Source organism: Eleutherodactylus coqui, chromosome 6 (genome assembly GCF_035609145.1).
Source record: "Eleutherodactylus coqui strain aEleCoq1 chromosome 6, aEleCoq1.hap1, whole genome shotgun sequence".
In the NCBI taxonomy this organism is placed as follows: Eukaryota; Metazoa; Chordata; class Amphibia; order Anura; family Eleutherodactylidae; genus Eleutherodactylus; species Eleutherodactylus coqui.
In genome coordinates this window covers 78,244,957-78,269,994 of record NC_089842.1, presented here as the reverse complement: position 1 = coordinate 78,269,994, position 25,038 = coordinate 78,244,957, and the positions used below count along the sequence as shown (strand labels likewise).

Below are 25,038 nucleotides of genomic sequence, written 5' to 3'. Positions count from 1 at the left end.
TCCTCTATGTATATACATATTTTAATCCTCAGTTCCTCTGAAGTAACGACTTCCTAAAATTTTCCACGAGAACAACAGGTTAACACTTGTACCAAATTAACCCGGGTTTATCAGCTAGTATAGTATATTTAATGGGCAGCCAGTGCAGTGACTGGCAGAGGGTGGAGGCATCAGTTCAGTGATTGGCACAGTGTAGCAGCTGGATGAGAAGATAAGCCAGGCTGCTGCATTCAGGATGAATTGGTGAGGGGAGAATTTAGTGAGAGCAAGACCGATAAGCAGCGAGTTGCACTAATCAAGCCAAGGGTAGATAAGGACAACAATTAAAGTTTTTGATGTCTCAACAGTGAAAAAAGGGCAGATTCAGGAGATGTTTTTGAGATACAGGTGACATTAGCGAGTGACTAAATTTTAGGAGTGAAGGAAAGATCGGAGTCAAATATGACCCCAAGACAGCTGGTGTGCTGCTGAGGAGTTTTGGTAGTACCATATACTGAGATGGAAATATCAGGTTTAGGTAGGTTAGTAGATGGTGGAAGCACAAGAAATTCAGTTTTTGAGAGACACAGTTTTTGATGAAGAGGGGACACGGTGTTAGAGACAGCAGACAGACAATCACTGGCATTTTGTAATAGCGAGGGAGTGATGTCACTGGAAGAATTATATAAGTGTCATCAGTGTAGAGATAGTACAAAAAGCCAAATCTACTGTTGGTTTGTCTAATAGGGGGGCGTGTAGATGAAAAAAGGAGAGGACTGAGCCCTGAGGACCCAAACAGCAAGGGGAAGAGCAGAGGTAGAACCAGCAAACAATGCACTGAGCAAGTGATGATCTACAATCTACGCTGCAGAGAGATCAAGAAGAAAAAGGGAGCATAAGAGGTTGTAACATAATAATGGAGTATAAGAGATTATAACGGAAATATAGGATATTATAACAGATGATAAGGGAGTTTGGAGATTATAACTGATAATAAAGCAGCATAAGAGATTATATAATGATGAAGAAGCATAAGGGATTAAAGTGGATGATACTGAAGCATAAGAGATTATAATGGATGATAATGGAGCATAAGAGATTATAGGAGATGATAATGAAGAATAAGTGATCATAATAGACAATGACAAACTAAAGAAGATCATAATGGACGATAATGAAGCATAAAATATGATAAGAGACGATTCACTTCAGTGCTAACATTAACAAAATGTTTGGTTGCCTTTTTTTTGAGGGGGGGGGGGGGGGAGAATACGTTTACTCCACTTTTCTGTCCCGTAAAGATGAGACAGATGTCATTTGACGTAACAAAGCCGCTAACGGAAAAGTTTCTCTACGTTACATTGAGTTCACAGCAGTGTTTCACTTTTGTGTTCCATCCTAAGGGCACAAAGAAGGAAAACATGGATCCAGTAAATGTGTCAATGTGTTTGCAATGCATTTGTTTTACTTTTGGCGGAAATTAATGACTCAAGTGTTGAAGCGCAGGACTTTTTCCCTTCCAAAAAAGTAGAAGCCGGATGCTATGGTGGTTTCCTTTTTTCTTTTTTAACATTGTACTCAATGGGGACGAACACAAACAGAAAGTTTTCCATTTGTATCTGTTTTGGCTTCCATTTAATGGATCTGTTAAATCACACTAAAAAAGAATGTATCCATTAAAGACCGATCATAATAGAGAAGAAACTGATGAAAAACCTAACTCTCCTTTTTTGATGGATCTTTTTAATGGATCCATCAAAGTACCAGACCTACAGTGGATATAAAAGTCTCCACACGTCTGTTAAAATGACAAAGATGACCCATTTCAGATTTATTTCCACCTTTGATGTGACCCGTTATCTGTACAATTTCATTGAAAAACAAACTGAAATTTTGGGTGAAAAAATAAGAGTAACAAAACTAAAAAAATGTGGTTGTATAAGTGTGAATATTCTCTTATATTGGATGGTTGTGGTGGTCAGAATTTGCCAATACGATTTAAGCTCATGTTAAAAAGTAGTCAGCACACGGCTGCCATTCTTTACAGTGCTTTGATTTGCCCCATATGAAGTTCAGCACTCCTAGTAGGATTTTCCTGACATTTTCTTAGTTGCATTTTTCAGAACAAAGCAGTAAAGACCTTACAGCACATCAAAGGGATCTGATTGTTGAAAAGTATCAGTCAGTAGAAGAGAACCAAAAAATGTATCAAGGCATTACATATACCATGGAACTCAAGAAGTGGATTCAATTTGGCACAACGGTGACATTGCCAAGAACTGGACGTCCCTCAAATAGTTGATGAAAGGACCAGAAAAAAAACTGGTCTGGGGGGCTGCCAAGGGGGCCTACAGCTATAGTAAAGTAGCTGCAGGTGAGCATGTGTATTGCATGTGACAACCACCTGTCGTATTCTTCATATATGTGGGCTGTTGGGTGGCAAGACGGAAACCCTTTCGTACAAGGAAAAACATTCGATCCTGGCTAGGTTTTGCCAAAACCTACATCAAGTCTGCCAAAAGCATGTGGGAGAACTGATGAGACCAAGGATGAACATTTTGGCCAAAATTCCAAAAGGTATGTTAGGTGCAAAGCCAACACTACACATCATCAAAAAAAACATCATACCCATAGTGAAGATAGTGGAGGCAGTACCATACTTTGGGGCTGTTTTCCTGCTGTTGGAATTGGAGCTTTAGTCAAGGGGGAGGGAATTATGAAGAGTTCCAAATATCAGTCCACTTTGGCACAAAACCTTCAGGCCTCTGCTAAAAAGCTGAAAATGAAGTGGAATTTCAGCACAACAACCACCCAAACTATACTTCCAAATAAGTAAAAGAATGACTTCACCAGAAGAAGATGAAAGTTTTGGAGCCCAGACTGGATTCTCATTGAAAATCTGTCAGCTGACCTGAAGAGGGCAGTTCACAAGAGATGCCCTCATAATAATAAGATTGCCAGCTCAAAATGTGCCATGCTGACAGACAACTACTCAAAAAGACTGAATGTTGTCCAAGTAAAAGAGAAAACAAGGGGATCTGCTATCTTGGACTTAAAGGGGTTGTCTCATGAAAGCAAGTGGGGTTATACACTTCTGTATGGCCATATTAATGCACTTTGTAATGTACATTGTGCATTATGAGCCATACAGAAGTTATTCACTTACCTGTTCCGTTGCTGGCGTCCTCGTCTCCATGGATCCGTCTAAAATCGCCTCTTCTGGCGATTTTAGACGCGCTTGCGCAGTCCGGTCTTCTCCCTTCTCTTGGGTCTCGGCACGAGCGGAGTTCGGGCTCCGCCCCCTTCTACGCGTCATCGCGTAGCTCCGCCCTGTCACGTGTGCCGATTCCAGCCAATCAGGAGGCTGGAATCGGCAATGGACCTCACAGTGAAGATCCTGGCGGCCATCTTACTAAGGTAAGTAAGAAGAAGGAAGAAGTCGCCACAGCGCGGGGATTCGGGTAAGTACTACCCGTTTTTTTTTTTAACACATGCATTGGGTTTGTCTCGCGCCGAACGGGGGGCCTATTGAATAAAAAAAAAAACCCGTTTCGGCGTGAGACAACCCCTTTAATTCTTACCATCAGGAAGGAAATGGTTGAGGAAGTACGGATGGCTGGGACCTTGGGAGGCAGTGATTATGCTATCCTTGAATTTTGGATAACATGGGGGGGGGGGGACCTGAGAGGGCTCAAACTTCAATATTGGATTTCAGAAAGGCAAATTTTAGTGGACTCAGAAAGAGAGTAGGAATGATACAATGTCCGGATGTTCTTAAAGACAGATATGTCCAAAAAGGATGGAAAATTTTGCTACATGAGATTCTCAAAGCACAATCATTAACAATCCCCAAAAGAAAGGAAGCATTTAAAGAGACCAGAATGGATGAACACAGAACTTAAAACATATGCTAAAAAGCAAGAAAAAAAATATGTTTAATCAAATGGAAAGAGGGGGCATATCTAAATAAGAATATAATGCAGTTTGCATAGGGTAAGTGTCAGAAAAGCTAAAGCGGATACTAAATTGAGGCTTGTAAGAGAGGCCAAGATCAATAAAAAAGGATTTTGGGGGTAAGTTAGAAGCAAAAGAAAAAAGTCTAAGATGCTATAGGATGTTTACAGGATGAAGACGGTAAATTCTTTAAAGATGATGTTGACAAGGCCGAACTTTTAAATTCCTATTTTGTATCTCTTTTCTCTCAGAAAGTAAACACAACATCAACTGATCTTCCCTGTGCTATTGAAGCAATAAAATAATGTGGGCAATCTATAAACAGAGCGTTGGTGAGAGAAAACATAGCTAACATAATGAATTCAAGTCTCTAAGTCTACATAAAATGCATCCCAGGATACTGAAGGAAGCAGCAGAGGTAATTGCTGAACCACTTGCCATAACCTTTGAAAATTCACGGAGTACAAGAGACATCCCAGAAGATTGAAGAAGGGCAAATGTGCCTTTCTTCAAAAAAGGGAATAATGTGGATCCAGGAAAATACAGGCCTGTGAGCCTGACTTCTATACCAGGAAAGATCTTTGAACAAATTATTAAACAGCATGTATACAAGTACTTGGATGAGAATGCAGCAACTGACCAGAGCCAGTACGAATCTGTAACAAACAAGTTGTGCCAGACAAATCTAATTTTCTTCTATGACAGAATCACAGACTGGGTTGGTGAGGAAAATGAGGTGGATATAGTATATCTTGACTTTAGTTAAGTATGTGAAAAAAGTATCACATACCTATTAAAAAACTGAGCAAATATGGGATTGACAAGGCAACTGTTAGGTTGCAACTGGCTGAGTGATCGTATTTAAAGAGTGGTCATAAATGGCTGCACATCCAATTATAAGAATGTGGAAACTGGGGTACCACAAGGCTCTGTCCTGGGCTCAGTGTTGTCCAGCATTGTTATAAATGATCTAAGTGAGGGAATTGAGGGCAAACTGATCAAATTTGCTGACAACTCAAAGCTAGGAGGGATAGTTAACACTAGAGAAGAGAGAGAGAGAGAGAGAGAGAGAGAGAGAGGATTCAAAGAGATCTAGACAAGCTTGAACAGTGGGTGGTGACTAACAGAATGGTATTTAACATGGAGAAATGCAAAGTCCTACAGCTGGGCAAGAAAAATGAAAGAAGCGCATACAGAATGAGAAGAATTCAGCCAAGCAGCAGTACATGTGAAAAGGACTTGGGTATACTAATAGATCATAGACTGAACATGAGTCAACAGTGTGATGCAGCAGCAAAGAAGGAAAACACAGTTCTAAGATGTATTAAGAGAAGCATAGAGTTTAGATCACGCAAGGTAATTATCCCCCTCTACTCTTCCTTGGTCAGATCACGTCTGAAATACTGTGTCCAGTTCTGGCACCCCAATATAAAAGACACTGACAAACTGGAGCTAGTTCAGAGAAGAGCTACCAGGATGGTGAGCAGTCTGCAGACTAGATGCAATGGGATGAAACTGAAAGGGAGGAGATGTAGATTAGATATTAGAAAAAACTTTGACAGTGAGGGTGATTAATGAGTGGAACAGGTTACCACAGGAGGTGGTGAGTTCTCCTTCAATGGAAGTCTCCAAACAGAGGATGGACAGACATCTGTCTGGGATGATTTATTGAGCAGGGACTGGAACTGATGACCCTGTAGGTGCCTTCCAACTGTACGATTTCATGATTCTGTCAAAAAGTCAAAGGGTGCATCAACAGAGTATTGATTTTAGGGTGTTCATATTTATGCAACCACATTGTTTTAGTTTTTTACTTCCACTCTAAAAGATCTTAGTTTGTTTTTCAATGCAGTTGTACTGATAACGGGTCACACTGAAGGTGAAAATAAATCTGAAATGATTCATCTTTGTCGGATTTTTTTAACATGACAAAAACCTGGCATTTTAACAGATTTTTACATCCACTATATTTGCATCCGTTAGAGGAGTTTTTAAATATTGAAAAGTAACCCAAAAAACTGGTCAGTCAACAATGGAAAAGAAGAACAGAGATGTGAACACAGTCTTATTCTGTAGATCTGAGCATCCAGACTAGACAATAAGAAGCGTGTGCACGGAGTAGCCGGATGTTGCAGATGTTTTCCTCCATGATCTGCTGTGTGTGTATCATGTGCTGGGATAATATGTCAGCACAGAATAACTCCACAGGCCACCGGCAGCAAGAACATAACAGCCCGCTCTCATTAATAAGCCCTTGCAGCCATCTCTGAGCTGAAGACAACTTCCCTCAGCCTAGATACAGTCTAGCCGCCAGTTCTATCAATCAGGGGAAAATGCACAAACAAATGAGGATCAGGAGAGATTTTCCTGGGCTCGAGCTGCCATACTGTATAGCTGGGTGCCACCTTCATTGCTTTGGTTTCAGGCAAGGTTCTGCCTTGTTAGCGGTGCCTGATGAACGGTTTACAAACAATAACTAGGGTTTTCAGAGCTGGAGGGTCTAGCTATGCAAGGCAGGGTGGCGTACTACCACCTCCACCATTTCTCCCAGTCCTGTATGTACCAGCTTATGAGCATTGCCCATCTCTCGCCACGCATGGCTACACAGTAATGCACTACAGGGGGAAGGACAGCACACACCAGAGGCACAGTGATGGACGCCTGCCCTGGCCTCTCTGCCAAACTCCAGTTTGGAAGAACAGGATGATTAGCATTGGCTGAGCAGAAGCTGAAAATGACACTGGGAGTCTGGTGACAAACAGATGGCTAATCCGGACGTGGCAGCCACAGGGAAAGCTGGCGATGGGAAGAAACGGAGCTCACTGATCCAGGCCCCAGGAGCTTCACAACCTGAGCAGGACAGTGAATGTGACCATCCAGCATGCACAGGGCCAGGTGTATGTGCTATAATTAACGAAAGAGCTGGGGCTACACTACAAGGTATGTCTGGGCTTCAGCATATACAATACACAAGAGGTGAGTACAATAAAACCTCTGATCCAGCACAGAAATGAAGATTCCAAGATATTCATAAAGTGCAACTTCAATGCTGCAAGTTGTAATCTATGTATATACTATATGTTACAATGCATAATTTATTATTATTCTAGGTTACATTGTATGATCCTGTTATATTAGGTGATCCTATGGAACATCACATTATATGGTCCTATGTTACGTGATAGGATCCTACAGTATATTATATACCATATTAAATTATATGATCCCACTACATTACATTTTATGATACAGTGTTGCATTAGACCATCCTATATAAAACAGTATATTACAACATGTTACATTATATGATACTACCGTATGGTCCATTATATGATCTCTCCCATGTTCTTGTCTATCACAGTAAAAAAATAACCCAAACTTTCTAAACTGTATGGTGACTAATGCTAGAAGTCTGACCAATAAGGGTGATGACCTGGAAGTAATTCTATCTGACAAAAACTATAACATAGTGGGAATAACAGAGACCCGGTTGGACAAAAGCTGTAACTGGGTGGTTAACGTACAGGGGTTATAGTTTGTGCAGAAGAGATTGAAAAAAAGGAAATGCAGAGGGGTTTGTCTTTATGTAAAGTCCTGTTTAACCCTTTCCAATCCACTGTCTGACATCTAAAGACATTATGATCTAAGGCTGTACAGCTCCGATGTTGGAAGACGTCCATCGGGGTTCTCTTACTGTAAATTGCCAGACACTCTGCTGTCGGAGCCTATCCAATGTGTCATCTCATGCAGTACTGGCTTTAGCCAGCAGATAGCGCCGTTGTTAATGGCAGAAAAAGAGTAAGCCCCCCTAGGAAAACCAGGATACAAAGTGGATTGGAAAGGGTTAAAGCCCACACGACGGGAAGATATATGTGAGGGAAATGAACAAGTGGAGCATCAATGGGTAGAGATACATAGAAGGACAAATAACTAAATCTTCATAGGGTTTTAAAGCCACCAAATATAACAAAGGCCATCAAAAATCTATCACTAAGGCAAATAGGTCAATAGTCAAATCACAATGAGGTAATTATTATGGGAGACGTTAACGATCGAAAATATAAACTGGGAAACTGAAACCTGCGGATCTTGTGGAAATGAGTCTCTGTCAATAACTAAAGATAATTACCTTACCCATCTTGTACAGGACCCAACTAGGGGGAAGGCCATTATGAACCTATTAACCAATAAACTTGACAGAATAACAATGATGCACCTGGGGAATAGTGACCATAATATAATACATTTCAACTTGTCTTTCAATATGGAGTCTTATCGGGGAGCTACAAAAATACTAAACTTAAGGAAGCCAAATTAATCAGTTTAGAGATGTCCTTTACTCTTATTTCTGAGAACATTGTCCCAGTCGGTAAGGTTAAGACAATAATTTGGGAATGTTAAAAGCATCTTAAATACTGAGTGCATAAAAGGTTGGTATATAAAATGAGAATGTTTGGTCCAGGAGAGAATGTGGGTAAGTAGGTAAGTAACTGGCTCAGTGATTTCTTCCTTGATGGGCACAATGGGTAATTATTACGAATTACTGTGAAATGGTTACAAAGGACACTTATTGTGGAGCACAACTGAGGCATTATTTCTTGTGATGGGCACTGAGGCCGAATTATTATGGTGTTAATATTTTGTGAGGCACAAAAGGGGGGCACTATGGGGATACCGAAAGGTGCACTGGGGGTAGTAGCAGGATGGGAAGAGTGTGCAGAGATGAGAAATCTTCAGGATGGTCTGGGCAGGGTTAGAAGAGAAGGAAAAGCGAGCAACTTCAATGAGAGTACAAGTCGCCTGTGATCTCTGGAGGTAACTGCACTGTAATCATTATTACTGGAGGTAATAACACTGTAATCACTATCACTGTGTAGAGTTGTTATCTTACCATTATATAGAGGTGTACTAGAAGTGAGCCACTGTATCTAAGTCTGCCATGTTATAAAAGCTGGAACAATACAATTTGCTGCTTTATGTATATAATTATTTTAACTTTTTCTTTGGAGGTAGCAAAACATTTTGGGGTGGGGGTGGGGGGAAGCAAGCTAAACCTTTGAACCAGGGCCCATGGGCTTTTAGCTAAGCCCCTTAATATTTTATTACACTGTGTGATATTATATGATGTTACATTACATGATACGATTATGTTATATTGCATGGTGTATTATGTTGCATTATACAATAATACATCCCCCTTTAAAACGTAAAATGAACAAAAAGAGGATCCAGCCAAGGTGACTGGCCCATTTTCTGGAATGGTAATCTGATTAGAGATGAGCGCGTATACTTGCTAAGGCATATTACTCGAGTGAGTAGTGCCTTAGCCAAGTATCTCCCCGCTCGTCTCTAAAGATTCTGGGGCGGGCGCGGGTGACAGGTGAGTTGCGGGGGGGGGGGGGGGGGGAGGGAGAGAGAGATCTCCCCTCCGTTCCTCCCCGCTCTCCCCCGCCGCTCCCTGCCGGCCCCCTTAGCGAGTATACTCGCTCATCTCTAAATCTGATGTATTGGACTAGTACTGTAGTGAGCCATCCATTGTGATCTTTGCAATGGACCTCATTCCTAATATCTGTAGTTTCCAGACCTTTACATTAGTCTAGGCTTAGCATGTAGCGCCTGATGATGTCACACATGTAGCATTTTACGCTTTGTCACAAATATCTACAGAAGGGTCTTCATCTTCTTGAGGGTGCCTCTTACCTGTTAGACAGCTGATTATTCATTAGTAATAACATTATATACCCCGCCATATTTATTCTCAATAGAACACATCAACAACAACAACTATGCAGCAGAGACATCTTCTCCCTGAGAAGGTCACTGAGTCGCAAATGAACTCTGGAGAAACAGCACAAATCTGCAAAGAGAAGAAGGAATAACTGCTCTAAAGTGTTTATAATTTGCCAATTTGAGTAAATTTCCCATTTGCTTTTAAGGCGCCCCGGCTGCTGAGTATTAATTCACAATCTAAATGACTGCGGCACAGATGGTGATTGGGTGAATGGGTGGAAACACTGCATGGGGCAAAAGATTCATTAAACTGCAACGTCACCTTTAACCCTGTACAAGATGAAGGGGTTAACAGGGTGCAGGGAAAATTTACAAACCAAATCAGTTTGTATTGGCGCCTGGCTGGTAATGCAGCACGCTTGTAGATAATAACACGAGGGGGGGGGGGGGTGACACCAATCACAACACAAGGTATAGGCTCTGAAAAGACCCCCAGCGACCTGACAGTAAAAGAGAATTCACGGGCAAAAGTCAATGATCATCGGGTGTCATGACATCAGACACGGTGAAAATACTGAGCAGAGACATGCTCTACGGATCTCGCGTTAAATCATGAAAAAAGCGACAACAGCGTTGATCAGCAGAGTGATATCAGATGATAGTCGGAGCCTAAAGATACATTTACACAGGAGGATTGTCATCTTAACGAGCGCACAAGCGAGTGATGTCACCGCTAGTTCGCGCTCGTGCAGAATGTTTAGACAGGGAGATCACCGCTGAGAATCGCTGACTTCTCGCTCAACGCTTCACATTCTATGAGCGAACCAACAATGATTTTTATGCTGGTTGAATCTGAGCGATAAATCAAAAATACACAAATATTGCACAATGGCTTTGCAATTAAACGATTATCGCACATTTTCATTCGTTTGAATGAATTTTGCATGACAATCGTTACGTGTAAATGGCCCTTAATTCAGCTGCTGATTCGTGCTACAGATCATGCTGGGAATTCCCGCTGAGAGAGGGGAAACAAAGCTCACTTTGTGAAACAGACATTCTCGAGCAGATAATAGTTTCAATATGGTCATTTATTTTCTGTTTTGGGGATAATTTTCAGCCTTCCGAACACTTAAACTACCATTTAGTCTCCTGCTGCTACAGATATCAGTCCAAGAGCTAAATGTCACATCACTCAGATGCCCAGATCACACTATTCGCTGTACTCCTCACCGTACTGCAGGTAGATTGCTCCAATAAAGATCCTGGACCGACGGTAGGACAGGTGAATACAATCTTTGGTTTCTTTTTTTTTGCCATTTAGTGTCGGGGAGAGGCGGACTGCAGGATGGGTGAACACAAATCCGTTTAGGTTAGGGTGATTTCACATGGGACAATTCAGTTGAAAAATCCCTCAAACGAGTGATTTTCAGCGATAGTTGAAAAGGGTGGTGTATGGAGCGAGAAATCACTCAGTAGTCGCTAGTTGCTTTGTTCCATTGCACTGAAACAATGTGATTAGCGAGCGACTCTCACTCAGTGTAAACAGGCAGTTCTTCATCTTTGAATGACTCCCTGTTCACAGTGAATAGCGGTGGCCAGAAGAGATCTCTGGAGCGCTCCATCTCCATTCACTGAGAGACTATTGTTTTTTATACAATGCATTCTGTTGCTCCAAACATATACAGTATATAGCATGCAGACATTCATATCTATGCAGTTGCATACCTCGGTCACTGACTCCCATTGAAAAAAGGTATAGCTGTCTGTCATTCATGTGACCTTAGCATTCAGTTCCTAGGATTCAATGCTCTCATGTAAACATAAACCAGCAGAACTTTGAGTGCAGCTCTGAATATGATTGGAATCTATATAAAAGGTACCTTTACATGGTATAACCGTCCCACGACTTCTGCTCCTTGCTTTTATAGAGTGATAGTCTGTCCTAGAATGGGGGTGGTTTGGGCTGGAGATCTCTTCGGACTCCCCACCTCCATTCACTGCAAACAGGCGGTTGCTCAAAGCTTGAACTACTCCTGTTTACATTGAACGAGGAGTTGCTAAGTATTCGTTCCATTTCATTGAGCTGAAACAAAACGATTAGCGACCATTAAGCAGCTTCTCGCTCAGTGCCCTGTCTACACGGGCCAACAGCCGCTCATAATAGCTCGTTTAAGCGGTTATTTGGGCGACCATCGGCCCGTGTAAAGGTACCTTAAGGCATGATGTAATTTGGGATCAGTGCAAGAAAAGTCATTCAGCATTACATGGAGATCGTCTCAGTGATGTTCAGAAGTGGAGTTTTCCTTTAATTTAGTAAATTCCATCGCACCACAAAGTGTCAAGATAATGAAGGCAAGAAGCGGGTTTGTCGCATGGCTTTAATTATTTAGAGGCAGAATTGTGAGCTTCTCGTCTGCCGCATCCCGCGTTGTTTTATTTCATTTTTCCTGGAGTGCCTGCGGGATTAACAGCCACAAGAAACAGAGTTTTGTTATTTTCCTTTGCCGGAGATTGGAGTGGTTTGACACGGGGCCTCGTTATCAGCAACAAGCAAAGAACCTCATTAAAATTCATTTCACACTAATTGTTTTCTCCTTTCATTAGCTGGAGCTCCGGCACATGAAAAACGGAAAAACTATAGGAAAAAAGCGCCCTATATCGGAGCTGCATTATCCACGGCTGCAAAGAGTCACCTGAAAGCTGCTAATTATATTAGGGTTCGTACTCTGCTTTTCATGGTTCAGATGCTGAGAATTAACGGGAGGCGGAAGATCCAATAAAACAGATTCCACAATCAGCAGAGATCAGGGTTACAAAAACCACAGAAAAGACACTGAAATCCTCAGACAATATCCAGACCCAAAGTAGCAGACGTAGACCTCTTTCACATGAGCGATGTGTCGTCACACTGGCCGCCTCGTGGGCGAAAATCCCGTAAATGAAGAATAGTCACAATCAAATCCTGATCAAAATTAGCATTTTCTCATCCATTCACACAGGCGGCTGTGGCGCTCTGGATAAAAAAATACGCTAATGCGCCGGAATCCCTCAGTCAGCAGAAATCCTCAGAATGACTATCAATGCTTAAATAGAGCCAGCTGACTTCTTTTTCCGGCCTTGGACGCAGCTAAACTCCCTCCCCCTCCCTTTTTGTTCAGCTCCCATAGAAGCCTATGGGAGCCTCCGGCGTATCTCGGCCAAAGATAAGGCAAGACCAATCTTTTCCTGCACGTATAACGCAATGGTCGCCAATGTTATAATTTTGACGACGTGATTTTTTTACACGCTCAAGTGAATGAAAAGATTGGAATCCAATGCTTCACATGGCCGTGATTTTTGAACGCCGCTACAATAGCTTGTATGGGACCAAGTCACTAAGACTATCCATACTAAGAGCTATACTCAGCAAATAGGACAACTGAAGTGGTACGGTGCAGCGTCCAGTATACAGATACCGAGAATTAGACCCAACATACAGGATAAGAGAAGTGGTACTGTGTAGTGTCCATATATACAGAGTAAGAGCAGACACTGAGAACTACACCCAGCATAAAGGATTAGAGAAGTGGTACTGTGTAGTGTCCATATATACAGAGTAAGAGCAGACACTGAGAACTACACCCAGCATAAAGGATTAGAGAAGTGGTACTGTGTAGTGCCCATATATACAGAGTATTACTCCGAGCATACAAGATTAGAGAAGTGGTACTGTGCAGCGTCCAGTATACAGATACCGAGAATTAGACCCAACATACAGGATAAGAGAAGTGGTACTGTGTAGTGTCCATATATACAGAGTAAGAGCAGATACTGAGAACTACACCCAGCATGATTAAGGCTGTATAACAGCCGAAACGCGTCAGCTTGTCTTTTAATCCCTGTGCGCATGGGAATTTTTAAAATATGTACCCAATAAAGAAGTGATTTTTTTATTAAAAAAACATTGGTGCTGGATCAAACCTTCGTACTTTTCAGCTCTACTCCAGGACTGGGCTCTACAAGGACATTTGATCATTACATGTGAACATCTAACGGTGAGATGTATCGTTTTTTCTTTTTTCTTCAGTACTGTGCAGTGCCCATATATACAGAGTATTACTCCCGGAATACAAGATTAGAGAAGTGGTACTGTGCAGTGTCCATATATACAGAGTAAGAGCAGATACTGAGAACTACACCCAGCATACAGAATTAGAGATGTGGTACTGTGCAATATCTATATATACAGCATAAGAGAAGATACTTAGATTTACACCCAACATACAGGACAAGAGAAGTGGTACTGTGCAGTGTCCATATACACAGTTTAAGAGCAGATACAAAGAATTACACCTAACATACATGATAAGAGACATTATTCTGTGCAGTGTTCATATGTAAAGAATAAGAGCAGATATTGAGAATTACAGCCAGCACTAAAGACTAGAGAAGTGGTACTTTGTAGTGTCCATATAAACAACATAAGAGCAGATACTAAAAATTACATCCAGCATACAGGACAAGAGAAGTTATATCGTGCAGTGTCTACATATACACAGTACGCACATATACTAAGAATTGATAGCAGTGTTAATCATGCAGGAATCCTTTTTGGATGCTCCGGGGTGACAGCAGGTGAGTGTTTTTCATACAGTTTGGCTCCCTTCACACATTTGGTCAATAACTCTGCTCCACAGCACCTGACTACCTGGATATGAGTGTATTCTGCTGCACCCCCACTGCTCACCGATCATGGAGGAAATATTAGGGTCCGTTCAGGATCCTACATGAATTTTGGTGCGCATTCCACACCAACATCTGCATAAAATTCGTAAACATTTGTTATCCCTATGTACGTAAATGGGGTTTCTGCAGCCCTCTTCACACGCTCACAGATTTGTGTGTGAATTCATGGCCCTTTAAAACTGCACATCCACAACAGACATATAAACTTGAATTACCTCCTGCGGGTCCTGTAGTAAATACATGCCGAATTTGTACTGGCATGTGAACATACCCTTCCTTGTACTGATGAGGTCTGAGGTGTTATCTCCCACCCCTCTTATTGTCCATAAAGACAATAATTAACCCAAGGTTAGTGACTGGAAGAGCCAGTTCTTGGGTAAGGCAAAGGTAAAGGTAGTGCAGTATGTCTGACCCAACTGCACTCCCTGAAATGTAGGAACAAAAGCTCTAATGAGGGCAATACGTGAAAAGTCATTTTTGATTCACTAGTGCCATAAATGACTGCAGAGTGAAGACCACAATTATAGCGTGACATCGGGATGATGCCGCAGTCACTGTGGCTACCAAGGTTATAGGGTCATTATAGCTGGCACTGAAGTTGGCACTGCTATAGAGCCACTGTGGGTCTTAAAAACTTTGCACAACACATTTACTGAAAATGTCACCCGTAAATGTTGAGTAACATGTCACCAATGAGCACGCTGATATCATGTACCTGCAAGTTTCTGGGAGTAGCAGGGAGTACAGTCTCCTGGTCCAGAATAGGCTCAGGGAGTGTACTAAATTATACTTTCACCTACATCAGGCTCTGAGTGGCCCCAATGATGGGGTTGGGCATAGTGGAACCGATCGCAGGACACATACTAAGGCACTCGATAAGACTCACTCAGACTCACTCACCTTGTTGCATGCTCCAACTTGTTTATTCGTAACAGGAACGATGATTAACAGTCGGTTGCATATGGTGGCCATTATCGGAAGGGATTAACCGAAGAGGTTACACCAAATGCCCAGTAACCAGGATTCTTTTCTCAGCTGTGCGCCTACTGCACAGAGTTGGGTCTGCGGCATGGCACTTCTGAAGTGCTCTGTGGCGGAACCACCTTAGTTTCCTTGCTGCATCAGACTAGGGCAGTGGTGGTGAACCTATAGCACGCGTGCCAGAGCCGGCACACAGAGCCCTCCCTGCTGGCACTCACCGCCGTTGGCCGCTCACCACGTTAGTGAATACCGGCAGGGGCTGAGGCTCCCCTGCCGGCATTCACTCGGCACCACTGCTAGCGGCGCACACTGTGACAGCTGGGTTCCTCCTCCCCCCTCCCCTGACATCTCCTCTTAGATTCCACGAGAGCAGAAGGGAGGAGGAATCTGGCAGCACACTGATGTCACAGTGTGCACCCAGCAGCAGCACCAGTGCTGAGGAGGGGGGGGGGGGGGGGGTAATTGTATGCATCTTGGGGGGGCGGGGGATTTTACTATTACTCTGGGGGCCGCTGTGGGATGTCACTATTACTACTGGGGCCACTGTGGGATTTCGTAATTACTACTGGGGCCACTGTGGGGTGTCACTAATACTACTGGAGCTGTTGTGGGATGTCACTATTACTACTGGGGGCTGCTGTGGGGTTGTTACTATTACTACTGGGGGCCGCTGTGGGGTGTCATTATTACTACTGGAGCCGCTGTAGGGTGTCGCTATTACTACTAGAGCCGCTGTGTGGTGTCACTATTACTACTGAGGACTGCTGTGGGAGTCACTATTACTATTGGGGCCGCTGTGGGATGTCAGTATTACTACTGGGGGCTGCAGTGGGAGTCACTATTACCACTGAGGCCACTGCAAGGGGTCACTATTACCGCTGGAGCCGCTCTGGGGGTCACTAATACCGCTAGGGCCACACTGGGGGTCTTTATTACAGCTGGGGCCACTCTGGGGGGGTCACTATCACTGCTGGGGTATATTTACAGGAGGCAAAAATGCTGCAGAATGTCCTCTGTGGAAATTTTTGTGTCAAATTCCACAGCATTTCCGCATCCAAAAGCAGTCAAAATCTGCACCCGGTCTATTTTGAAACAGCCTTGTCTTTTTAAGAACAATGGAGGTAAAAATCATACATCGTGATAAGCCCCGCCCCCTGACGTGTTGGCACTTTGCGATAAATAAGTGGGTTTTGGGTTGCAGTTTGGGCACTCGGTCTCTAAAAGGTTCGCCATCGCTGGACTAGGGTAATCCCTCCTCTCATTTTAGTCCTACGGGACATAACCTCTCATGAACCTCCACAACATCACCTCACATTATGCCACTTAACTTAAAGAGACATCGATTGGTTTGGGTTCCAATGCATAAGAAGTGCAAGGGTACCGAACCTAAACAGTTCAAACATTACTAATAAACTCTGTAGACTTTTTCTCCTCCCCGTCCCCGTTACATACCGCAGCTTCTCTAGCCCTAGATGTTCATATATTGTGTCATGATCTCCCTGCACTGGATACAGTCATGTTTCCCGGTTAGGAGTTGCAGTGAGTGGACACTAGGTGGCTCTACAAACCTTCTCATCTATCTTCTCCCACCAGCCGCCCCTCCATACAGCAGTCCCCCAGCACATTCTCCGCAGCGCACTGCTCCCTAGTGACTCTGAATATTTCCCTGTCACTTGCAGATTGAGCAGTAGGGGGATGAATTATGGGAGGATGTTCTCCACTATAATTTGTGAACACTTATTTTCCCATAGGGCAATAACCTTGTTTGCATAAGAAATTTGAATAGTGTGAGATATTTAGAAAAACTGCATATTTAAAGCCGATGGGACAATTAATAATGATAATTAGTGATCATTAGAGTTTGGTTAATTAGTTAATAGCATTCTAATTAGGAATATGGAGACACTGGTCTGTTGGCAGTCTGTCCAAGTTTTTTAATGGGGCTCAAGATGATAGGAGAAGCCTCAGCAAGAACATTAGGCGTGGCAAATGTGACTTCCAGAGGCACCCTGCAGATCAGTGTCCACAAATACAGAACCCACAAAAGGCTGCATTCACATGTAGTGTAGGGTTTGTCATCTACAATTAAAAATTGCATCAAAAACGGCTTACAGTTTAAAAAACATGTTTTTCTTCGAAAAAAAATGCATATATTGTTAAAAATCACATACGTTTTTTTTCTTTAATGAGATTTTTAATTGCGGTTGAAAATCGCAAGAAAAACAGCCGTGTGTGAATGCAGCCTAAGCCGTCCTTCACTGTTATATGAGATGTACTACATAACATAACACCTATAACATACAGTAACCTCTATATTATGGGGCTTATTACATGATGTTTATATCATATTATGACACCTATAATATACCGTTGATAACACGAGGCCTATAACGTGGCATATATAACCTAACACCTATAACATAATGCCCATAACATGGTGTCTCTTACGTAAATAACGGCTATAATATGAGGCCTATAACACAGCTATAACCTGACATGAACCCTATAACCTGAAAGCTGTTCACTGGCAAACCTGTCAGTGAGCCTGACTGACGGCTCAGTCTCTAGCCCCTCTCTCTCCTCTCTCAAGCGATCAACTTGTTTTTTGCGGAGCTAGCAGTAGTTTTAATTTTAGGACTGTAAGAGGTTTTCATTCCATTTAGTTTGTGAACTGGATTAAGTACAAAAAAACAGCAAACCTGCCAGTGTGATTTTTTTATTACGCCGTTTACTATGTAAGATGAATAATGAGATATTTTCATAGTATGGACATAATGATGCCAATCATGTCTATTTTTATTGCTTGTACTTTTTATGTAAGTAATGGAGAAAGCTTTTTTTCCCTTTTTAGTACTTTATTAAACTTTATTTAAGCTTTTCTTAGTTCCATAATAAAATAGTAATTGCAATACTTTTGTATTGTAATGTACAGTATTATATCTGTAATGTCAGCCTATTAAGCCATGCCTCTTGCAGGACCTAATAGGCTTTCTCACATGACAGGCCATTGTTCGGTGCAGGGCAGCTATGACAACTGCTCAGCACACTAATTACACCGTTGTGAGTAAGTGGCCGAACAGGTAACAGAATTTGTCCCAGACTGAATGCTGTGGTTACTATTGACCGCGACATCTAAGAGGTTAAATGTACAGCACAGCTGCTGAAATATAGTCCGGGGATGGGCTGGACTGACAGAGGTGAAAATGGGGCCAACAAGTACCCAGGCATGGGAATATCAGTCGCTATCTCATCTGCTTCAGCATGGGCCAGGCATCTCCGCAGGAAGGGATGTGAAGTGCTGAGGTGAGGGGGCGCACAGGTGAGGGGGCGCACAGGTGAGGACCACATGTTGCACAAACTGATTCAAACACAGTTCTTACTCACAACTGCTTTACTCACAGAAAGGGAATCAAACAGATTGACAAGTTCCTTAATTTGCAATATCAGAAAAACAGGCTCAAATGTTCAGGATTCATCATCTGACTTCAGCATGGCCTTAAACAATAAGATCAAGAGTAGAAGTCCCAACAGCGGTACGTCTGACCGCTCTGTGATCATGTAATCAGGGCTTGTTCTTTCCAGCATTCGGTTACAGTTTGGAGCTGGTCTTCCCCATAAACGATTCTGCGTCCCGGATTAGAGCGAAGCCTGAAGGGACAGCTACCATATGCAGAGCGGAGGACCGAATATCGCTGTAGGCCCAGCTAGCAGGAGAGACCGCAGCTGCGTCTTACTCCTTCCCATAGTTTCTCTCTACTGTCCCGAGACCACGTCTGTCCCAAAAGCCTAGAAAGCCTGGGAGGGTCTGAACGTACCGCCACCAGAACCTCCCCCTGCACGGAGCCTAAAAATCACAATGTCCATAAAGTGTACAAAAATTGCCTCAGGGTGTACACACGCTTATTAACAATAATTAATACCAATATTGCCGAAAAGGGCAAGACATACCCCAGTTGAAACCCTCTGTAAAATCTAACTATTATTGAACTAAAATAAGAGACATACAAATTAAAAATACAAAACACCTCCATAGCAAACCTGGGGGCAAACCTAGTATTCAACCGGGGGGTGGGGGGGGGGGGGTCTTGCACTTTGGGTCATTTTGATGTTAATTAAAAGCACAATGCATCTTAAAATTAATAGATATATAAAAAACTAAAGTAAACACAAGTGTTCCCCTGCAAAATACAGGGGACGCCCCTCTACATATCTACCCCCTTCCATCTGGTCATCCCAACCAGAGACCCAGACATATGGTAACTAAACAAGTTTCAGAAACTAACAAAACCGGTTACTATGCAAGTCAGAAAGCACATATTTGACATTTACTGTGATGGCTGTGGGGAGGTAGGGCCACCATGTACTACCAATATGGGACTGTAGTGAATGTTAATAGTGGAGTCAGATTGTTGAATAGTCCCTGCTGCAGTAAATGAAGACTGGGTCACAGAAGCACCCGCAGGTGGGGATGGAGCCGCATCCTCTGGTGGTTTTGCAAAAGTTTTAAGGCAGTTGGCTTGGATGCGGCACAGATTGCCCCAATTCAGGAGTTGATCCAGCAGTGGAGAGGAATACATTTCTGGCCCGATGGCCCCAGGCTCCAATTCAGCCTCTAAGTCCCAATCAGTTTCCCTAATGGAAGTCACCCGCCTCTTTCTTCTGGATGGTGAAACACGGCAGCCCAGATTCTCCACAGCCCATTCATTGTTGTAGAAAAAAAAGCCACTCTCCAACCGGCAATTCCTGTTGATCTACAGAGGGACCCTGCCGGGCCACAGACAAATGATGGATGGAGATTCCCTTGCAGAAGTCCCATACAAATCAAATCTTGCCCAGGCATCATAAAAAGTCCCCCCACCATAACTTTGACATATAAGGTGCTCCTTATTGGTGTATCCGCTCAACTGGTCCCATGCCCATTGCTTATCTTTGATATGCTGAAAAAAGGGGCTCTACGAACAGGAGGCAGGTGGGGCGATGAGCAGGCTTGAGCTGTTTCCACTACAGGTTCCGGTGTTTCTTTCTCCTCTTTTGCAGTGGGAGGTATACTAGGAAAGGTCTCCAATTGTTTACTTTCCGGCGCAGGCATAAGGGATTCCACTGCTCCAAACATAAAAACGCTGCTCAGAAACGGACCCCACTGACTATAATGAGGTCCGTACGCTTTCAGTCCTGCTTTTGGATGGAAGAAAAAGCGCAGGATGCAGTACAGGACTCATCTATAGACTTATTGGTACAGAACACCTTTATGTGGGTAATCTATACAGAACATGACTCCATGTAATAACATACAGTCTAGGTCTCTTCTGTGTGGTTATTACATACAGTACAGGACGCCTTTGTGTCATCATATATTGTAAAGGTCTATATGATTACATACAGCATGGGTCTCTTCTCTGTGGTTATTACACAAGATACATGACTCTTCTATGTAGTTACATACTGTGCTGGACTCATCTATGTAATCATACACAGTGCAGGATGTATGTGGTTATTATATATAGTACAGGACGCCTTTGTGTCATCATATATTGTAAAGGTCTATATGATTACATACAGCATGGGTCTCTTCTCTGTGGTTATTACACAAGATACATGACTCTTCTATGTAGTTACATACTGTGCTGGACTCATCTATGTAATCATACACAGTGCAGGACGTATGTGGTTATTATATATAGTACAGGACTCTTCTCTGTGGTTACTATGGTATGTACAGTACAGCATTCCTATGTAATTATATACAATGCAAGATGCTTTGTGTGGTTATTATATAGAGTACATAATTCTTCTCTGTAATTATACATTGTACAGAATTCCATTATGTAGTTATATATAGTACAGGACTTTTCTATGAGATTCTGAAGGACTATATATAGCAAGACTGTGCTTATTATTCACAATACAGGACTCTTCTTTGTAGTTATGCGACTCCTCTTATGTCGTTTTTATATACAGTACAGGACTTCTATGTGGTTATTATATACAGCCCTAATGTGTCATAGTTAATTAACATTTTCACGACCAGATGTCGTTAGCTTCTGCCTCTTTGTTTTTTTTTTGCCTTCCTCTGGATCAACAAGGAGAGGGGGGGGGGGGGCTGAACTAGATGAACTAGATGGACTTCAGCCTAATATACTATGTTGATCACGCAACAGTTGTCTTTTTGAGTACAGCGTCACCTTAGCAGTATGGACCTCGCTAGTGTTGTGCAGTACCTTGTGTGAGGTGCAGATTGTATATGATGTGTTTACATTGTGCTCCTATATATTACAGGTGTCCGGATGCTCTGCAATAACCGATCTGCCTGCACTTGCATACCAACCGGCCGTGGAAGGGTTAACAACGCACGTACCTGCAGCCCCCCATCCCCTTCGTTCCTCAGGGGCATAAACAGTCTTTCATCCAATAGCTTTGTACATGGTGCACTCCAGCAGCCAACCCTCCACACCACGAAGAAACACTGATGAAATGAACCAGGGCACTTACCTAGGGAGAGAAAGACAGATGAATGAGCGGAAAGGAGAAAAAACAATTCTCTTTAGTTTGAAGATGTCGGTATATCAAATACTGGGGGGCATCTTAAGACTTTAACCCTCGCAGCTCCAATACCCCTCAACCCCTCCAGCTATTGAAAGGTTACTTCCCTGTGTCCTTGGCCGAGCGGCTTCTGTAAGCCACATGTGCTGATAAGATCAAGAAGAATGGGAACAGAGAATTCAGAGAGGACGGATGAAGGGGACTGCAAGGGATAAAATACCCAGAAATATCAAAGTCTTGCGCTCTCCCTCTTTTCCTACAAACTTTTTAATCACTCAGGCTTTTTCTTGTTTTCGCTCGGAAAGATCTCAGGGGGCAATTATTCCTCTAGCCGGTTCAGAGACGACCTCGCAGTGCATCCATCTATTGAGGGACAGTAGTCATGAAAGGGCAGCAGGCAGAGCATTGCTGCAGTTGAGTGTCTGCAGAGCATTGTGCCGCCACTGCAGAGAATTAAAGCGAAACCTGAAAACCGGCTGGGGGAAAATGACGTACTCAGCAGAGACGAGCGGTGCGGTCGCACACCGGCTCCGGGATAATCAGCCCATCACTCCGTTATATTAGAGAGTCAGTGAAGTGAGCCACCTCCCGGCATGCAGGCAGCCGCCGCTCCCTCTTCGCTGCCACCATTACGTCTAATTTATGGTTAATCACTTCTGACTTTTACAGATGAAATCTTTCTTGAAGGACAAGGAGTAAATAACAGATCGCAATCTTTGGCACAATATGAGTAACAGAGGGAGACCATAATTATTGGTGACACCGGGACAGAGGAGGTCATCTTGCTGGAGCGTACAGGATCCTTGGCCTCCACCGCATGGAATAACTGTAGAAGTGATCGTCGTCTTCTGTTCTGCTCTTTCATTGTTCTATCTGGTTTTTGGAAAGTTGGGTGATGCATCCCTACATGACTAGTCAGATTTGTCGAGGAAAGCTGGGTGCTAACCCCTATGGAAGGGCGAGTTAACCCATCTTTTCCAGGCACAGATATAACCAAGAACAGGCTGAACAGAAGTTTTTGACAGAAGATGGGAAATTTATTTCTCCATTTCAGTGAATCACCAGGAATTCAGTATTTCAGCTCACGCACCAGACATCATTTTCTCTGCTTCATAAGGATCGATTCACACGTAGCGTAAAACCACGCCACAAACAAATCTGCCTCGAAATCCGCATGTCTTACATGCGGATTTGCTGTGAAAATGCAGCTGAATCCTCTTTTTGCAATGCAAAGAGCATAATCCTCAGTATTGCTGTCCTACTTCCTTGGCAAATCCACATGTAAGACCAGCAGATTTGGAGACGGATTTGTTTCTGGCATATTTTTACACCTCATGTATATCCACCCTTAAAGGGGTATTCCTAAAATGAACTTTTAATACCTATCCACAGGACACAGAGCGCTGCTCTATTCATTTAATGGGGCTGACAGAAATCAAGTACAAGCGCTCCGCTATGTTCATTAGTCCTATTGAAGATGAATGATGGGGCGCTGCACATGCTTGACCACGGCTCCATTCAAACTCCTCCTTATTGCAGGGGATGCAGCGAGGGTCAACATGGGACTGGTAAAGGGTTCAGTGGTGAGATCCCAACTGATCAGACTTTTATCACCTTTCCTGTGGACATACGATAAAAGGACAATTTTTTTGGATTAACTCTTTAATTTGGGTTTAGGATCGGACAGAATATCAGAGGAGTCCCTGGGGGCTCAGGTTCTGACAAAATAGTGGCTCCTAATTCATAAGGGCTCCAATGCATCTAGTATAAGACAACCCCACGTTAGGGGAGTGTTATGCAGGTTTCTGTGGCAGTTTTTCATGCAGTTTTTGGAGCCAAAGTCAAAAGAGGATCCGGCATGAAGGAGACATTCTTTGCCTTATATTTACCATATCTTTTGAATCCACTACTGGCTTTCGCTTAAAAAAACTACATTAAAAACTGCCACAAAAACCTGTTCATGAAACATCAGGACTAGAGATGAGCGAGTGTACTCGGAAAAGCACTACTCGCTCGAGTAATTTGCTTTATCCGAGTATCGCTGTGCTCGTCCCTGAAGATTCGGATGCCGGCACGGAGCGGGGAGCTGCAGGGGAGAGCGGGGAGATCTTTCTCTCCCTCTCTCCCGCCCGCTCTCCCCTGCTCCCCGCTGCGACTCACCTGTCAGCCGCAGCGGCACCCGTCTTCAGGGACGAGCACAGCGATACTCGGATAAAGCAAATTACTCGAGCGAGTAGTGCTTTTCCGAGTACGCTCGCTCATCTCTAATCAGGACCCGATCAAACTATTTTCTTTGCACCAATGCAAAAACAAAATTTGCATCCTTCTTGCATCCCATTGAGTCTAATGGGAAGCCACACCATAGTTCATATGGCACAGATTAATCCACATTGCATAAAACAAGCAATTGCCATATCCTATTCTTCACACTGCATTGGGGGATCATCATGTGTGGATCCACGGCACTTTCATATGGAAAGCCGAGGCAGTAATTCACTTATTAGGAGTTAAATGCATATCAGATTTTTCTAACATCTATTGTAAGGCAGCATTCCTTTAAGCCAATGTTAGACTCTTTTATACAAGCTTTGTAACAATGACTGGGAATTAAAAGCAAAGCCAGACTCCATGTACATACAGCTGTTTCAGGGTATTTGCCCTTCATCAGTGGGCAGTAGGTTTCTGGCTTTGCTAGTGAGAGGCCTGGGATGGGGGTCAGAAACACTATCTTTTCTCCTTAGGGAGAGCAACTAGAAGGTGAGTGAGGATTCTAAAAGGGCCATTTATGCTCCTCTGGGTAATATGCAAATAAGAAAGATGGATAATACGCGGAAAGTGCCATCTATTGGAAGGCAGCATTCCTAACTTTGGTTTGAAGGAATGATGCCTTCCAAAAGGTGGCACTGTGGAGGTATTATTCCATCTCCCTGATTTGTATATTACCCAGAAAAGCATGATTGGCCTTCTGAGTCTCCTCACTTACAGTCTAGGTGCTCCGGTAATCAGCCTGTATGCCTCTTGTGCAGAAAACAGCAAGATAGCAGCGTACCCACATCAGAATAGCTGTCAATAAAGTACTGTACCAGAACCAAGCTCAGAACATAAATACAGTATCAGAACCAAACT

At 43.0% G+C, this 25,038-nt stretch overlaps 1 protein-coding gene across 11 annotated transcripts in view; it reads right to left on the bottom strand.

Annotated features, from left to right (window-relative positions):
* Window positions 1–25,038, bottom strand: part of LOC136632264 (protein CEPU-1-like) — a 659,300-nt gene that overhangs the window by 428,232 nt on the left and 206,030 nt on the right. The window contains exon 1 of one of the 11 annotated variants that reach the window (XM_066607017.1): window positions 14,607–14,652. The exons of the other annotated variants lie outside the window; for them this stretch is intronic. Coding sequence (XP_066463114.1) covers window positions 14,607–14,652 — 46 coding nt within the window. Of the gene's footprint in view, window positions 1–14,606; window positions 14,653–25,038 lie in introns of those variants that run through there. 11 annotated transcript variants of the gene reach the window in all.